Raw genomic sequence first — 17,818 nt, forward strand, 5'->3', positions numbered from 1 at the left:
CCTCACACCCACGGTGTGAAAAGGAAATATAAAAGATAAAGAATATATTAATATAAAATATAAAAAAGGGTAAAGAAAAACAAGGCACAGGCAAGTACTTTAATATATATGTACATCAAAGAGTAAACATATATAAAATCTCAATATATGAACCGGCAAAAGGCAAAAAAATTGGTGTTTTATTTGTTAGCATAAAACAACAGCTTGGAGTTCTATCAACACAGGAACATGTTGATCATTCATCACCGTCACTGTTTCTCCTACACTCTTTTTTTTTTTTATTGAGGTAACTACACGACAATCAGTTGATTAAGATATGTTAAATGTTAAATAAAGTAATATGTGATCTTTACTGAGGTTTTCTTACCCCTAAAACAGAACCTTAAAGCTCTGATTTCACTGAATCTCTCCATCACAGCCCGACATGTCAAATTGCCAGCGCATTTACATACCAAAGCTCGTGGCTGGAGGTGACACATTTGATCACGGATTCACACATAGGCTTTCCAGGGAGAGGGTATGAAAATACTGGATGACAGAGAGGATGCCTTCATTATGAATTATTAATATAGTATTTATAGGTCTGGATTCTTTAAATCGGGACTTGTTTTAAAATGTGAAAAAAATAAAGATAAATAAAGGCCTAAAATGGCTCATCCAGATCATCTGGTGTAATCCAAATGTGCAGAAGCCCATAGATCCCAAATTAACTTGAAAAAGCATTTTTTACATATTCTTAAAATGAAATCTTTACTGTAGTTGCTAAGCTAAAAAACATTAGCACGCTCCCAAACTGAAGTTGGTGCACAAGCACAACTGTACATCAGCGATGGAAGGAACATCTTTTACATTACATGTACATTTAGGGCATTTAGCAGATGCTTTTGTCCACAGTGACTTACAATAAGTACATTTGTCACAAGAAAGAAACCACGACATATCACTGTCGATGGAGTAAAAATAGAAACAATAGTGAAGCCCTCATCTGAGGATCGCAGCTGCTATTCATCAAGGACACTTTAAGTGCATAAGTGCGCCTCGCCCTTCATCTTTTCAAATTAATTTGGGATCTTGATTCTTCTGGAAACCTCGATGATGCCAGTGTGGAGGCATTCTTATTGTTTTTACATTTAAAAACAAACTTCAGTTGTTTAGGAGAATGCTGCAACACTGTTTTGCTGTGAAGCTCCAGAAATGTTTTGTGGACTACAACACCTCACCTGACTTTCTGTCAGCATGGGGGAGGAGCTGATGACTGCATTTTCATTTTTGGGTGAATTGTTCATTTAACCTTTGAAGTGTGTTTAGAGGAAGGGTCAAGTCAGAGTCACTCCACAAACGGAGTGTTTATGTCAGAAACAGAAATGTGTGTGTGGTACTTCCTGTACCCTGTACTCCACATACTGCCCAGCTTGACTCACATTTCCACTGACATTTGTTTTGCTCTCATCATCAGCTTATGACCTCAGTGTTTGCAGCTACAGGGTGAGCAACGGGGTGACGGGGGTCAGGTGGGGGTTGGATTAGGTCTCTTGATGCATGAACGAAGATGCCGGCCAATGAGATGCCATGAAGAAGAGTGTCTGTCAGTAAGAAGATTGAACGGAAGGGGCGAGTAAAGGGGAGCATATGGGTATGTTAAAGAACAAAACATAGAGGAAAGTGGGAGGAAGAGGTGGGACAGACTGGCTGTGGTGGAAGTGGCTGACTCAGGCAGGGTTCACCGAGTTCAGCTAGTAAATAAGTGACTGACTCTTCGGAGTGCATTCCAAGGCTCCACCTCACCCTCCGCCCAGCGTCTTCTCGGGGGGATTCCTGGGGTTTCTGGGGCTGCTCTCTGCTCCGTGTGTCAACATTTCCAGACCCTGATGCCAGCAGTGAAGAGGGGCGGCTGCTGCGTGGCTCATTCACTATTAACATGTTTGCTACAGATGAAGAGGGGAGGTCCACATAAACCCCCGCCCCCAACAAAAACATCCCGAGGCTCCCAGTCAATCGGCTCGCCGTGGTAAATGAGCCAGTTTCCAACAGAAGCCCCACACACTGCTGGAAAAGACTGACATTCAGTCATGTAACACACAAAAATATTTCTCACAGCCAAACATGGCTGTCACTTGTGTATGCAGATTAATACACCCCTGAAGCAATCCAGAATCTGGCCGTGGCACCATCTGCCACGGCTTTTGCTAATCACCTCAGCCAGATGGGTTAGCAGATCTTTAGGAAGCTTGTTTTCCTGCTCAATAAAAATGTGCCACATCGGGCCGCAACGCAGAAATTGGCCCTGCTTTTTGTCTAAAAAGGAAAAGGTGTATAACGCCATTTTTTGCAGATCTGCTACATGAACGTTGAGCATGTCGGATTTAGGAACCACGGACAAAACACCAAAGGGAAATGTCTGTGAAGGGTGAAGAGGTAATATCGCTGTAAGAGGGGAAAAACATAGACATTTCATATTCAGAGCGGTTCACAGTCTGTTCAGTAGGTAGTGCTGAGTTAATGACCACATACACACACATGCAAACACACAGCTTGAAAATACAACGAGCATTCTGAATCAGTGGCACTTGAAATTTGAGTCTCAGCACATCTGCTCCATACGTAGCCTCCGTCTTTGGTTTTTGCCACATCAGGAAAAACTGTGAGTGGTTATTTAGCTCTGCAGTGCAAATCATTTCATTCCTCTGATGAAAGTCGTAATTGAAGTTCAGCACTGCTACAGCCTATGTGACTCAATGACATGGATCGTTTAGATTTGATTTCTTCTGTATAAAATAGATAAGGTGGGAACTCAAGAGTTTCACCGATGGCAGGATTGCAGGTTCCAGCCTGTTTATTTGAGATTTCAAATCTCAGCCGACAGCATCTGGGTTGTTTTTACGTTCCTACTATAGGTTGAACATTCCTGAGCTGAGGCCTGAAATCCTGAGAACAGCGCCTGAAGTAAACTAGCTCAGAGACAATGGCGAGAGGTTGAAGGTGAGGAGAGTGGGGCCTTTGCAGCTACTAATATATTCCTGGGAGATTTCTAAAGTGCTCCGACGCCAATTGCCCCACATAATGGTTTCCATGGTGACGGATCCTCCGATCCAGGGCTGTGGTACAGAAATGAACCGGCAGAACAATGACCCCTACTTCCACCACGTTACGGAACATTTTTCAGCCGGCTCTTTTTTTTCATTCTGTGTCAGAAGGTGAGTAAACTACGATTTACAGAAAAGAAAATCCGCTTTTGTCCGTGTTCCGTTTCCATCTCTGCTGTTCCCATGATCCATGGCTACAGCTCCGAACTTCCTAATGCTTTACAGAGGCTTCTTTTCAGCCTATGGTCTTGACAACACAGTCGGAATTTGCATGCATCAATAGCTTGGAGGAAAACAACATCCTTAACAGAATACACAAAACTGGAGAACCACATCCCTTTGGAAGGGTTGTTCTGAATTTAGCATTTAGAGTAAAATAATTGGGGTTTTTACATTATTGATTTGAAGCAGCACTCTACCATCTCTAAGTCTTCTTATTCATAATACTTCTAATCTACAATTCTAGTCTACAACATAGTACAAGAGAAAGAGAACAACAAAAAACAAAGAATGCCCGTCTTCTGAGAAAAAAAACACATAGCTGTAGGCTGGTGGCTGCCTAGCAAGGTTTTGATGTCACACTGACAGAGCGAAAGTGCTCCATACTGACCACAGGCATAGCTTTGGCAGCCACGCTCCACATCATGCCTCTCCAGACAGCTGGGGGTGACATCCTACTTATAGATCCCCTGGTCACAGGCAACAAAGATGAGATGCTGCCAAACAGGACAATAAATAGAGATAATATAAATAACAATCAGTCAATGAGCCACCAATCAGTATGAAAAGGTGAAAACTGCCTCCAAGTAAGCATGTCTGGAAGCAATGTCATTCCACCAATTTACACATCAGGTTTACTCATCACGGTTCGTACAACTCAGCTTGTGAGAGCAGTTGTGTAATGCTCTCTTCATCAAACCCGACGCCTGATAACATAATAGGAATGTCATCTGGGTTATCTTCAAGTTTATACCAAATAGCCTGTGTTACAAACTGGGAGCGTGGAGCTTTACCATTCAGGGAGGCTCTAAACAACTCCACCAACAAGTGACAGAGTTCATCGGTGTGTTCTTGCAAAATAGATGGTGCTAGCAGCTTGGTGAGGTAATGAGTACTTGCAAGGCTATTTGGGGAACTACTTTAGCTGGAGAGCTAGCCAGTAACACTGCATTCACACATACAGATACACAGTGCTAGGCAATCTCAGGCCTCTAATAAACCTGCGGGTGTGTTGACTAGACACTTGTTTTCTGACAAACTACAAGCAGTGAAGTCGTTAACGTACTGTTGCAGAGTTTGTTTCCAAGTACAGAATACATGTTTTACAACAGCTCAAACAGCCATTCAGTCTCACACAGATTTACACTATGGTTTTGAATCCGCGCTGATAGACATCCTGACTCCTATAGATATCTATCTATCTATCTATATATATATATATATATATATATATATATATATATATATATATATATATATATATATATATACTCAGACAGACAGAGATTCCTTGCTTTTATAGAGAGATATGTCAGTCTGTCTGTCTGTGTGTGTGTGTGTGTGTGTGTATTCCTCAAATATCTCTGCGGATCAGGATCAGACTGACCTGAGAGTTTCAACATGGCTGCTGTGTGGTTCAAGGGTGTGCGACTTTGCGTTTGTTTGGACTGCAATGATACCGCTAATAAATTGTTTCATAAATGCTTTGCAAAGTCCACGAGCATTGTCCACCGGAGCCACCACAGTCACGTGCGCACCAGAGCCAATCACTGCACACCGTAGCCACGTGCGCACCAGAGCCAATCACTGCAGAGCCCACCGCGACCCCCCACCTTAAGAAACAAGCAGATTTATATCTGCAGCGGCGGAGAGCTGGACCGGGATTTTGCCGGCGGTTTGGTCCCGTTCTGTTCTGTGCATCTAAACTGACTGTTGTAAATTAATGAGACTAAAAGAGTCCGGACCGAGTCTGTTCGGGTCTGAGGAGATCCGGAGATGCGCGGACAACAAAGTGGAATCAGAATCTGTGTGTAGCGAGCTAGCGGCTAGCTGCTAGCCACTAGCTACACCGGACGCACCTGCACGTCCAAAACCGGACTTAGGGTAAATGATGTCCGCCACGCTATTTCACGAACATTGCCATCACGTTTGCTTCGTGTCAGGTGCAGGAAGAAACAGTAAAAACGGGCTTTTGTCACGAAAGTGTCCAAGCAGCAAGTTTGGTTGTTGAGGAACAGGAAGTTGTGGGAGGGACGTAGGTGGATGATTGACAGGCAACGACGGTCGGTGTATTGAGATTGAGGAGTCACGTGCCGATTTGGGTTGATTTGGGCGGGGTCTGAGCCGGTCGGCCATGACGGTAGGAGACGCTATCGGTTGTCAGGGGCAACACAAGGCGCGACTAAACATTCCAGAGCTCTTAATTTTTGCGCATTTATTATTTCGGCGGGACAGAGACGGATCTTTGAATACGAGAAAGAAAAGGAAGAAAGTAAAGCAATGCAAAAAGATAAGGCGAAAGAAAAGGGACCTTACAGGAACAAGTTCACACCAAGCACAAAACAGCGGCATTTAGAGAAGCTCTCGGACATCCAAAATATCGACCCATACAAGCTCCCTGCAGCAGAATGGCACAGAGACCTGGACCATTTACCTCCATGCACATACATGGACATCGTCAATTACCTTGTTTTTGGTGTAAGTTACTACACAACGCGGGAGTTTAAAAGCCACAAGTCTTTGGAAAGTTACGAGACTTTCTGCTTTGGCTCCGTGCAGGAATTCACATGCGTTTTAGTGTGTTGTAATTACATTGCATTTAGCAGACACTTCTTGACCAAAATGACAAAGTAATTAACTGCGACTGTTTCGTAAACACTAGATTGTAACAAGATGTTCAATGTACACAAGCGTTTCTAACATGTTTTGATGTAGGCTAAAGCTGTGTATGTTTAGGTATTTAGTTGTAATTTGATTTTAGCCCAATGAAACACACTGTACCAGGTTTTTGTGTTGGGTGTTGGGGGCTGCAAAGTGGACAAACCAGTTCTGGGTTGGCTAGGGTAGTTAAATGTGTGATTGCAAGATGTAAATGTCCTGGTTAGATTAAAGCCATTAACAGTGTGAATGCAAGGTGTATGAGATTCAGATGAGGCTGCAGACAGTTTTGTAGACCTACGTTTTCCATATGTATCGTGTGAAGTACTGGAGCGGTTTTTAACGCAGCAGTGACTTCCAGGCATGGTAAAACAGTGCGGAATTGTAAGAACCTCCTCTTCTACCAAGTTAAGAACACACGTAAACAATCGTGTTTTGCCGCCGGAATCCTGCCATCATTGCGGAGAGGGGGAAGATCCCGGGAGATACTGTGATATCGAGGGGAGGAGCTCTGTACCATGACGACAACTCCTCACTCTCAATAGACACTGATATTGAGAGTTGAGAGATTTGTGACATTTAGCATGTTTGGAGTGTATAGTTAGTGTAGTCAAAAATAGTCAAAAACGGCCAATTATACCCTGGAATATCGGATTTCACAACAAACCTAAATATCCCATATTTGTGGTTTTCACAGTAAAAAAATCTAACTTTTTCTACTTGGATTTTATGTTTTTTTTTGTGATTTTAGGTCCATTGTGTTAATACAGTATGTCAAAATAAAAAAATAACTGTACAGTCACACATGTGAGGTTGTGCTGAAAATAATGACACCAAGTAAATAGTTTTTAAGGTGAAATATAATGGCAAAATCAAAAACAGTCAACGAAAATCAAAAATAGTCAAAAACGGCCAATTATACCCTGGAATATCGGATTTCACAACAAACCTAAATATCCCTGACGTCCCACCTTTAAACACAGCCTCATTTGGCCATCCATGAAAAAGCTACTTACCCTCCCACTTTTTTATAGGAATACATTTTTCTTACGGGCACTGCACTAGTATGCATAAAGATCACTGGGTAACTTAGTCGACACAATGGGTATTTCTTTCATACACGAAAGAGCTGTGTCGTACAGTATTGACTAATGACAACACCTGAAATGTAGTTCTGATGTTCTTTTTTCCTATAGTATCTTTGTGTTAAGCTTCATATGGCGTATCACCTCCCACCCCCCCTGTTAACATACATGGCACCAGAGAAGCATAGTTCCCAGAGACAAAAGTCACACATGCACAGACGGAGGATATACAGCCTCTGACAGCTCTAAGTGGAATGGGAAGACAGGCTATAATGGAATCTAAATAACACTGTGCTGGCTCATTAAAGTTGCCCCGTGTGTTTGGTCATTAACTCTCCTCTTGTGTGACCTTCATCGCTCAAGGTGGGGTGGAAGGGTTTGGCTCTGCAGTGTACAGTCTTGTTTCCAACACACTTAACAACAGCCTGCAAAGACAGACTGTGCTGATTTATGTCCTGTGAGCGTGTTGCCACTTTTATAGGCTATAAAAATTATTAACCCACTGAATGTCCTCTAAACACTTTAATATCTGCCATGGAAAAAGCCGTTGCCTGCTCCTACGAGGCCAATATTGCTTTTGAAGAAGAAAGTTCGTACAAAATAAAAAAATACTTTTCTCATCACAGAGTGGATTTTACACCCAAGCAGAACTGACTGGGCATCACTGGCACTGGCTGCCAGCCATTAAGTAAACACTGAACCTGATAGTAGCATCCCATGCCAGTCCAACTCCAAAATTAGCTCAGATTCAATTATTGATGGTGGATAGACATGCTTTCTCTCTCTGTCTTTAGTTGCACAACAAGACTAAGGTGTTGTTCAGACTGCCAGCCCGAACTAAACATGAACACTTCGAATCAGATTTCATTGGGTTTTGTGTTGAGACATTATGGCAATATCAAATCCTGGGTGTCTGAAATATATCAGAGTAACTGAGGAAGATCCATGCTGCTACTAGCCGTTTGGTATGCAAGACAACACAGTATGTGGAGTCACGCTGAAATAGATGGTCTGCTGGCTTCTTGACAGTCTGACTGTTTGCAGGGCGAGATGATGGATCTCAATTTCTTATGACGTGTTGGACAGACACATCTCCGGTGTGTGTAGTTACTGATGCCTCTGTCCTTACCACAGCAACCCATGCAGATAGGTTGGTGATGTCTGCCCAAACAAAGCCAATCTGATCAGTTACAACATTGTGGACAGGACTGCCATTATAGCATATGTTCCAATATTTTGGTATACGTTTAATCAATCAATTAATTGAAAAATAAGCAATAGATTAATTAATTCTAAAATAAATCATTAGTTGTAATCTTAATCCTAGTGCATAATTAGTCAGGTGAGGAATCATTCATCCTCCAGAGCTAATTTGGATTCTTTCAGGACTCCCAACTCTGTGCAGAGTAACTAGCTGAAGGAATACACTTTATCCCTGCAATGCTAAATCCAAGACTGACATGCTAAATCCAGACCTCCCTGCAGGGAAAAGAACTGAAAACATGCATGTGTCATAGTAGCTAGTCCAGCTGTAAGAGGAGAGCGTGAGGAAAACGAGTTCAAACAGCATTCAGTGGATATAAAACAATTCTTGTGTGATCATGCAGATTCAAAGGTCAAACATGGACTGAAACTTGCCTCTCTCCACTGTTTATTTATTCTCCTGTGGTGGGGTTTGTCTACTAAAAGGTTCCGTCTTGTCCGAAGTGTGACAGTGGTCCTGGGACAAGCTGGCAGGCTCAACATCCCTCCCCCCACTGGCAGGACCTGCAGTGTATTAAAATAAATCTGTGCACACGTCCCACCCCGCCATGCTCCCTCGACATTACCTTATACAAGGCTAGCAGCAGCACATTTTAACTGCCCTGCTGCCCCTGGCCTTAACCCCACCCCCACCTCGTTTACCCTGCAGCCCCTTCACCTTTAGCCCCCACCTCTCCTGTGTTTCTGTGTACATGATCTCACATGACTCGACAAAAACCTAGGGCTAGAGCAGGGCTGTCCGGGAGCTTTTTCCCTAGAGAGGAGGAGAAGACTGACTTTGTGGAAGGGACCTGGAGCGTTGCCCTCGACTTGGCTCAGATTGTCCCACTAGTCAGAACTGATGGATTTTGGCTAAAAATAAAAGCAAAAAGGGGCCCTTGACAGGCGGATGAATGAACTCAGTGGTGCTCCTCCCACTAACCGAGCCACCACATCATGCAGCCTCCTCCGGGTCCCCGATGCCTGAAAGACTCGGATGGCGTGCACAGCCCTGGGAGCGCTGCGTTTCACAAACAAAACAGCCCATTTTCCATGTGTGGCGGGGGAGATTCAGCAAAGGGGTAGAGCAAATGCAAGATGAGCCAAGTGAGTGGGAATTCCTGTGCTTCCCCCCCCCTCTGTTACCCCACCCCGTGCACATTCCCCCGCCACATTCATAGCAGCAAAAGATCGGAGCAAAACAGAGCAGCAGCAGACTGGAAAGAAGGATCATAACCCAACCCAAACAAATAAAGGAGCAGGCTAGTCTGCGGGCTTTTCCCTCAAGGAGATTAAGTCCTGCCCTGATCAGTCGAACTTAAAAAATGCCTTTTTCCTCATGTCTGTTTGAATGTGTTTCATTTGTCAGCTTTTTGTCTGTCTTCCACAATTTGATCTTTTGATCCCTGTAGGCTGCTTTTGCTTGGCTTTCATTTATAGGCTTATAGTGTATCCAGTAATAATAATAAGTTAAGCCACTCATAAATACCACCTGTTTGTGGGAAAAAAGAATAAATGTCGTCAGTTTAAAAGTGTGGACTATATGTCCATAGCTGTCTTTGTTAGGGTCAGAGAGTTAAACCTGCATCATGACAAGTCAATTAATTAGCAACCAGTGGATCCTGTTTGCTCTGTAGCCACAGATGTAAAGAAAACCAACCACTGGATTACTGTGAACTGTCTGAATTTGAGGTGGAGTTAATGAGATACTGTTAACACTGGACAGCAGGGGCACAATACATAATTCAAAAAATGATCATAGCTATATATTATCAAAGGTAAGTATAATCAATCAAAATATGACATAAATATATTAAAATAATGTAGATACCAAACATCTGGTGGGGTATGTGCCTCACCAGCTCGAATAGGCATTCCACCTCTGCCTGGAAAGAGTTTGTTACACTGCCAGCAGTGTGTGGCTACCACTTTTGATTCAGATTACTTTTATGGCTTCAGTTTAACAAAAAAAGCTTGTCAGATTGTCAAACAGCATCTATAACACTTAGCACTACACCATTTTGTAATTTTCAGAACGAATCATTGATTGGCTTGAACTGCTCTCATTCTTTTAAACTACTTTTTCTGGGTGTGCAACCCAATATAACACTATGAATGATGTTGCGGACTGAAGTGTGTGAAGTTAGCCCAGTTCCTCACATCTTGCACCTGTCTGTGACTCTTGGCTTTCTACCTAGCTTTCATTTGTAACCATTAGGCAAAAAAGTGTTTTAAAAGAACTGCTCATACTACTAATTGCACGGGCCATCACTTGTTTACAGAGTGACCTAGGTGCAGGGCTCCTTTAAATATTCCTTGACTGTTTGCCATATGTGAAGCTCGTACGAGGTCTGCACGGGTGTTCCAGACTGCCATCTGGATCCTATCACAGACCACAAATACAGATGTAGTGAAAGCGCTTGGTAGCAGCGTGGGCCGCCCAGCCTAATGAATGGGAAGAGCACATGTTGAACCCCTGCAACAGGTCAGTGGCAGGCGTGGGCTTCACCTCACCTCACACACACACAAAACAGAGGGAAGATCAATTGTCAGGGAGACGTTCCGTCTCAACCCTCGTCTCACGCTACCCGAGAGTGTCCCGAAATATCCCGTCTCTCCGAACAAAAGAACGACAATACGGCAAGAGGTGATACGTGATACATCAGGGTTAAAAATAGACTCACTGCTGACGAATGGTGGTCTTAGTTTACATCCTAACTAGCTGTGGCGAAGACTCCAACAACTCAGCTCAGGATTTAAAAAAAAACACAAGGACAGGCATTTTTGTAAACCACTTATTGATACAGAAATAGGATCTGGAAGTCTCGCTTCTATTAGGACTTTATGTGCCCTGTAACTTGAGAACAGAGAGAATCAAATGTTCTCACGCATGTCAAAGCTAAGAAAGTCCTGTTTGGGGGATTCAAAGGGTCTCATGGTATGTGAAGCATAAATGATCTGCCTGAGAAGACAGAGAAGTCCACCTTTTCAGGGGGAGGATATTTCTTTTGTTTTGATGTCACTGCACATGGCATACTACATAGAGGATCATCAAAACATTACATCATGCAGGAAAAATCCATGAGAGAGGCTGCAAGCTTTTCCAACTGTGCTTTGCTGCACATCAATCAAAGCTCAGGGAGAAAAGAAAGGAATTAGGGAGAGAGAAGTCCTGAAAGCCACTTGTTTTCCTGCAAAGTGTTGAAAGACTGCTCGATTCAGAGGATCAGACGTCTGAATCGGGCTCTGGAGGTGGTCTTTCCTCCAGGTCAGACGAAAAATGAAAAATGCCTCAGGGAGGAAGGAAATTAGCATAAAACAAGGTGTTGCTTTTGATTAGAATACTTTTAAAACTGTGTTTTTCTTCTTGAACTTATTGCACAATCCTTTGTTATCCCTCTCTTTTACACATGTACACAAGAACATTTGTGACTAAAGGACTTTGTAAATCAAAGCAGCACTTATTCATACTGAACTGATTGATTCAAAGACATTCCAGAGGTATAATGGGAATAATTTCTCCCACTCTGTGTCATAAGTGCATGCAACATGCCTCAGAGTGACAGGAACAATGGCCTCTTTCACTGCCTTCGCCAGGCTGGAGATGGAGAGGTGCATCATGGGAAGCAGACAGGCAGACAGGCTCGTACAGTCAAGCACGGATACTTCAGGGAGGCCTCGCACAAACCCAGGCAACAGGCAATGGCACTTAGACTTCCAGATATGGGCCATGTGTGAGTTATGTGCTTGGATTACTCCTGCTTTGTAAAACACACAGTGCCTGCATCAGAGGGCAGCCAGTTCACACACCTCTTACAGGGCCTGATCTTCAGAAAAAATAGGTACAATGGTTGTCTGGGATGTACAAGCACTATCTGAAGGATGGACTCACTGCAATCACAGTTTTCATGTCTTTCTTAGCATAAAATTGAAGAGCATGAAGTATTTTAACAGAATTTTTTCCTAGTGGCCTAAGTTTGGACCTCAGGGAATATCCTTAAATAAAAAAACTATGCATTTCCTGAAGATAGTTTTCAAACTCAACACTTTTTTTTCAACTTTCTCAACAGTGTTGACTTGCTGATGTGTTTTATGACTTGCTGTTGTGATTCACACCGTAGTTTTTACATACTTTTTACTAAGACTGGAAAATAACTGCAGATATCATTTACTTTTATTTCTTTGGCCATTTTCATCCCTTTTTAGTCCGCTTTTCATCCTTTTTCTACTGTTGCTAGACATTCTTTTAATTGCTACCTTGTTGAGCAGGAGGCAGGAAGTCATTCAGGATTTAAGCTTCCTATTTCAGACACGCCAAAGTAGGATAAATAAGAAACATTCCAAAACAAAGATTAAATCAAAATGTAAATGCAACCCTATGTACTACTAGATATGCTGATACTCCAACTATTGTTCATATTCCACTGTCAAAAAACACGATAATACTGTTGTTGGACATATTTGTGGAAACATCAGCTCTCTAGCCCACAGTCTGCTACAGACTGGAGACCATGTATGTCCCACAAACATAAGTCCGACTCATCCGTTGTAAACTGTTGGTACAACGTCTGTATTTGGGCCACTTTACCTACCTGCCAGCACATTACTGTTTTAAAGATCCCTGAAGTTTCATGAAACAACAATAACCTAGCTAGCAACTTATACGGGGAAATTAACAAATTATGCTGAGAAGAGCTGCTAACGGCACAAAGGGGAACACGCTACTTTAACTCTCAGTATTTCATACAGTGAAGAGTCATGGACTAGCTTGTATGGGACCTGATACACAAGGCCGTTAGTCAGTTGTCTGCCAATGTCGGAGCTGTCGGTGACATTCGTGGCTCTTGTTTCTGCGGTGTGTCCTGCACCAGCCAGCCCTTGTCAGCGCTTACGGCGCAAGTGGAACTGCCGGCGGATTGCCGGAGAAATGAGTCTCTTTGACTGGCTGTTCAGCTAAGCAAATCACTGCACCAGCAGAGAAACATAAACCAAACAGACGGCCCCTTGAGCATGCTACTGTAGTACCTTTGATTTCACCCATTCAGCGAAGTTATCTTTTCACAGCAGAGCCTTCTGTTTTCCCTTTGTAAGTGACAATACAGACTACCGCCACCTGCTGGTGTGGAGAGATATATTTCCTCTCACGTAGGCGCAGAGTGAAGAAGCTAGGTGGCTGTTGGCTGTAGTCTTTGTTATGTGTTCAAGTGCAGCTTTGTGGCCACTGATGATGCGAGGTGACTGCCACTAGTTCCCTGATGTTGGTTTGGTGCGTCTGGGTCGCCAGGGTGTTGAGATTGCACCAAACAAATTACAGTACCAATATCATCAACCAACTGAAGAACAAACGTGTAGTGGGTGATGTTGTTGCAGATTAACAATTATGATAATATATCATTTATTGATCTCTAAAGGAAAGTACATTTTGAATTTAGCTGGACTGTCTGATAGAAAGTTATTTTACTGTAGGAGGTCCATGGCTCATACAAGGCTCGAGCAGCATGCCACAGCCACCATAAGAAGTACGAGTAACCACGTTGAGCTGGTCTCTGGGCACGACACACAGATGCCAGCCCTCCACGTGGTCTGGGCTAAGCAGCCTGACAACTTGTACTCCTACTACAGCGGCTTTAACTTCACCAAACACTAAGCCACAAACTCTGGCTATGAGACTAACAGCTCCCAGACAAAGGAAGTCTTTGTGTTTGCTCATAGATTATTAAGAAAAGCAGGGATAAGAGTTGTGACTTTAAATACACGTGAGACCTGCCATAAAGAGATTTGCGCGCAGCGTGTCACTTTAGAGTTATAGTTTCCCTTTTCATAAGCACATAAGGAAATTTGGACTGGATTTATTATAAGAGGGAAATGGTTAAAAAAGTGAGTTTCCTTTCTTTATTTTGTGACTAAATTAGTGGATTTGTTCATAGCTATAAGACTTGTTAAACGATTTGCACTAGTATAGGAGAGAACAGAGCCAGCTGGAATAATTATCATTGAATATTTAGTCTATTACAGCCGCTATTCTAGCACCTGCAAAGGAAGTTAGAGAAGGAAGCTATATTTCCTTTGCACCACTTAGTTATAAATGGATATGTGCACTTTGTCAAGAATTTATTAGTTTCGGAGCGTGTGATTCTTGCAGTTAGAGAACACAGTCGTCAGTGAACAGGAGACTTCAGATTATATGTTTAATGGAGAATTTTTGCCTTTAGATTTTAAAAAATGTACACCAAAACAGAAAGTAGTCTTGTTATTTATTTTTTTATTTTTTAACAAATTAGTCTTGTTGATGCTGGTATTATAAATCAAATACCAAATAAAGATAGATGATAAATGAAAAGAATCAGACTATAGCACCGTCTGAATTTGTGTTTGTGTGTGTCACTGCGATGAATGTTTGCTTCAGCTTCACACAGTCTAACCACAACAGGAAAAAATAAAAAACAGCCTTCCTGCCAACAGAAAATCATGTTGTAAAAACAAAAGGTAGAGTAGGTACAGAGTTAGTGTTACTTACAGACTTGTCCTTCATCTTCCGACGGTGATTAGTGATCATTTATCCACGAGCAGCGCACGGTCACACTCACACATCTACATCACTGTCAGTCAGAAAGAGGTCATGATTGGCAGGTCGGTGGTGAGCGTAGAGGACGTCCCTGTAGCGTGAAGACAGACCCTCCTATCATCCACAGTTACTCATCCAATGTCACAGGAAAGCCACAGAAGCACATTAAGATTTTGTGACTACAATTCAATCTGTGAGACAACTGCTGCTCTGTACCAATCAACTTCTAATTCTTATTTTTTCAAATAAAATCTAAGTCAGCTAAATGATGTGGAAGTTTAAGATCCAGCTCCAAAAGTCACTTACTCTCTTTAAACTCAGGTGTAGACTGCAATACCTGCTGCACTGCTCCTTTTGCTTTCGTGTTCCAGGAATTTGCCAAGTCAAAGTTCAGAAATAAAAGGAAAATGGAAATGGTATTTGACTTTAAAGCGTTGCTATTTCAGAAGCATTATTGTTATTAAAAAAACAAACTCAAGATCCACTTACTAGCTTCTTACTGAGCGCTCAATCGTACCTTTATGACTTGTTATAGCTCTGTTTTACTTATTATTTATATGAATATTTGAAATTTTATGCTCTCAACGTTCTGTCAAATTTTTCCGCCTACTATCAAAAATAAATAATAATAATAATAATAATAATAATAAATATAGATATTTTTCAAGGTATTGCATCCAAGACAGAAATTCCAAAATCCTGAAAACACAAATAGTTAGCCGAGTACACACAAGATGATCCACTGAACTATACTGATAATCAATTATTCATCTATCCAAAAATCAAGCATTTGATTTCTTAAAAATAAGAATTTGTTGCCTTTTTTCGATTACAGCACATCCTTTAGTTATGATTTCTTTTGTTAAATTACTAGACAAGAATGAACACTTGTCAGGAAGACCATGACTCCCTCAATTAAAAGCATGGCCTTACATGTTGTGATACACCATATACATCTTGATAATGTGAAATCTCCTCAAAAGCACTTCATTAATGCCACGACTTGGTGGCACTATCTAATATCACAATATTTTTATTCAAATACCTTGATATCGATATTGACTGTGACTATTTGCACTCTGACAAAATATGAATACATATATGGAGAGGATGACTCAGAAGGTACAGACGAGACCATTATTAGAACAGGAGAACGGTCAGGTGGGTTCAGGAAATTACATCATTTCACTGTAATGCAGCCTTTCAAAACAAAAAGACAACAATTATGTCATATGACCATATAAACATATCCAAGTTCAAAGACCATATATAGTCTCATATAGCTATTATGATCTATGTCGTATGTATTGCCCCCTACGTGTAATTACCTCTGTCGACTGAATCTGGTGAAAAACAAATGCTGACAACACATAGCACACAGAACAGACTGACCAGAGTCACATCGCAGCTATCGTGGAGCAGTTCAGGCTGTCGAAGATGATTAAGTGTTGATTGTGATGTAGTGAGAGCTAACAACACTGTCTCTCTGTTTGTGCTGCTGGTTTCAGATTGAAATAAGCTGTGACATCTCCTTTTTCCCTTCTCTTCTTACTCTGCCACCAGTGTCAACTGATAACTATCAAACAGCTCGACCTGACGCAGGTTTGCAACAGAGATATCATGATGGTTAGAGCGGCCCGTCGCTGAGCAGAGTATGATAGATAGCTCTTGGAGGAGAAGATGACTGTGATAGTTGGCTTAAAGCGCAGCATAAACGTTCCTCTTGTATATCATCCTGAAGGGATATACATCACAGCGTTCAAAGAGACTCAGCTATCAGAATCAGATTGAGCCGCACTTGCTAAGCATGATGAGAACCAATTTGCTTCCTAACCTCCAGACACACTACTTGAATGAGATGAAAGGGGAACTGTGCTGCTGTAAATCATCTAAATGTCCGGTTCCTACAGCCTTCCATGCAGCCATGACTATTGATCTCTCCTCTAACTCTCTCCTCGCGTCTGCTGTCCTTTCTCAATCCTTCTGCCTCTCTCGGTTTTATAGTAAAGCGGCTGATTAAACACGTAGGACACTTTGAAATACAATGAGCGAAGAAAAGATCATGTTTTAGCTTAAAAAGATGTTTCTGTTGCCACAAACATCGCAAGCTCTCATACAACACACGCTTTCTTCTGGAGGCAGGGCAGATCTTGTTGACCTGTTCTCTGATCAGATCCTTCCAGACTTTTGACCATTTATAACTTTAAGTAAGTCAGCATTCCTATAGAACTTCTTTTATTTTGTAACATGTAACATGTACTGCGCTGGAAAATGAAAACATTGATTTTGTAGATGGTTAAGACCCTCAACCCAACACAAACATACAGTATCTAATCATGGCCCTGATCTGTAATCAATAAACACTGCTCTGATTTAATCTGTGATCTTCACATGTGCAACTACCCCTCACCAAAATGTTGAATGTGAAATTTGCCTTTCACATGTGAAAATCATAATTTCACATATTTTCATATATAATATTTTTTCACATGTGAACTAAAATTTTAACATGAAAACAATGTCGGATGTAAACTGGACATTTTCACAAGTCATTTGCTTTGTTCACACACAAATCAAATTCTCACATGTGAAATTTTCATTACACTTGTTAATTACACACATTCATTTATGACTGGCTTTTTTTACATTTCCATATGTGGAAACAAAACATGATATATGAAATCACATGAAATACTCTTCTTCATGTGTGAATTCCATATTTTCACAATTACATGTGATTGGCTATTTTTTCACCTGCACACTAAAATATCAATATATGACAATAAAATGAGTCACTAGAACTGGCCATTTTCACAAGTGATTGGCTGTTTACATACAGATTACACATGTTCATACGCAATTTGCTTTTTCACTTGGATTAGTATTTCCTCATGTAGAAAGCTGAACTCTATTGGCTGATAATACGAGCCCCTCACACTGATATAATATCAACTGTAGCAAAAACA

At 41.7% G+C, this 17,818-nt stretch overlaps 1 protein-coding gene across 2 annotated transcripts in view; it reads right to left on the reverse strand.

The window, feature by feature from the left end:
• Positions 1–17,818, reverse strand: part of bach2b (BACH transcriptional regulator 2b) — a 106,100-nt gene that overhangs the window by 74,246 nt on the left and 14,036 nt on the right. The window contains exon 2 of one of the 2 annotated variants that reach the window (XM_030405124.1): positions 14,805–14,943. The exons of the other annotated variant lie outside the window; for it this stretch is intronic. Within the exon in view, the coding sequence (XP_030260984.1) occupies positions 14,805–14,843 (39 nt within the window). The 5' untranslated portion in view covers positions 14,844–14,943. The remainder of the gene's footprint in view (positions 1–14,804; positions 14,944–17,818) is intronic. 2 annotated transcript variants of the gene reach the window in all.

This window comes from Sparus aurata, chromosome 22 (assembly GCF_900880675.1).
Source record: "Sparus aurata chromosome 22, fSpaAur1.1, whole genome shotgun sequence".
Classification (NCBI taxonomy): Eukaryota; Metazoa; Chordata; class Actinopteri; order Spariformes; family Sparidae; genus Sparus; species Sparus aurata.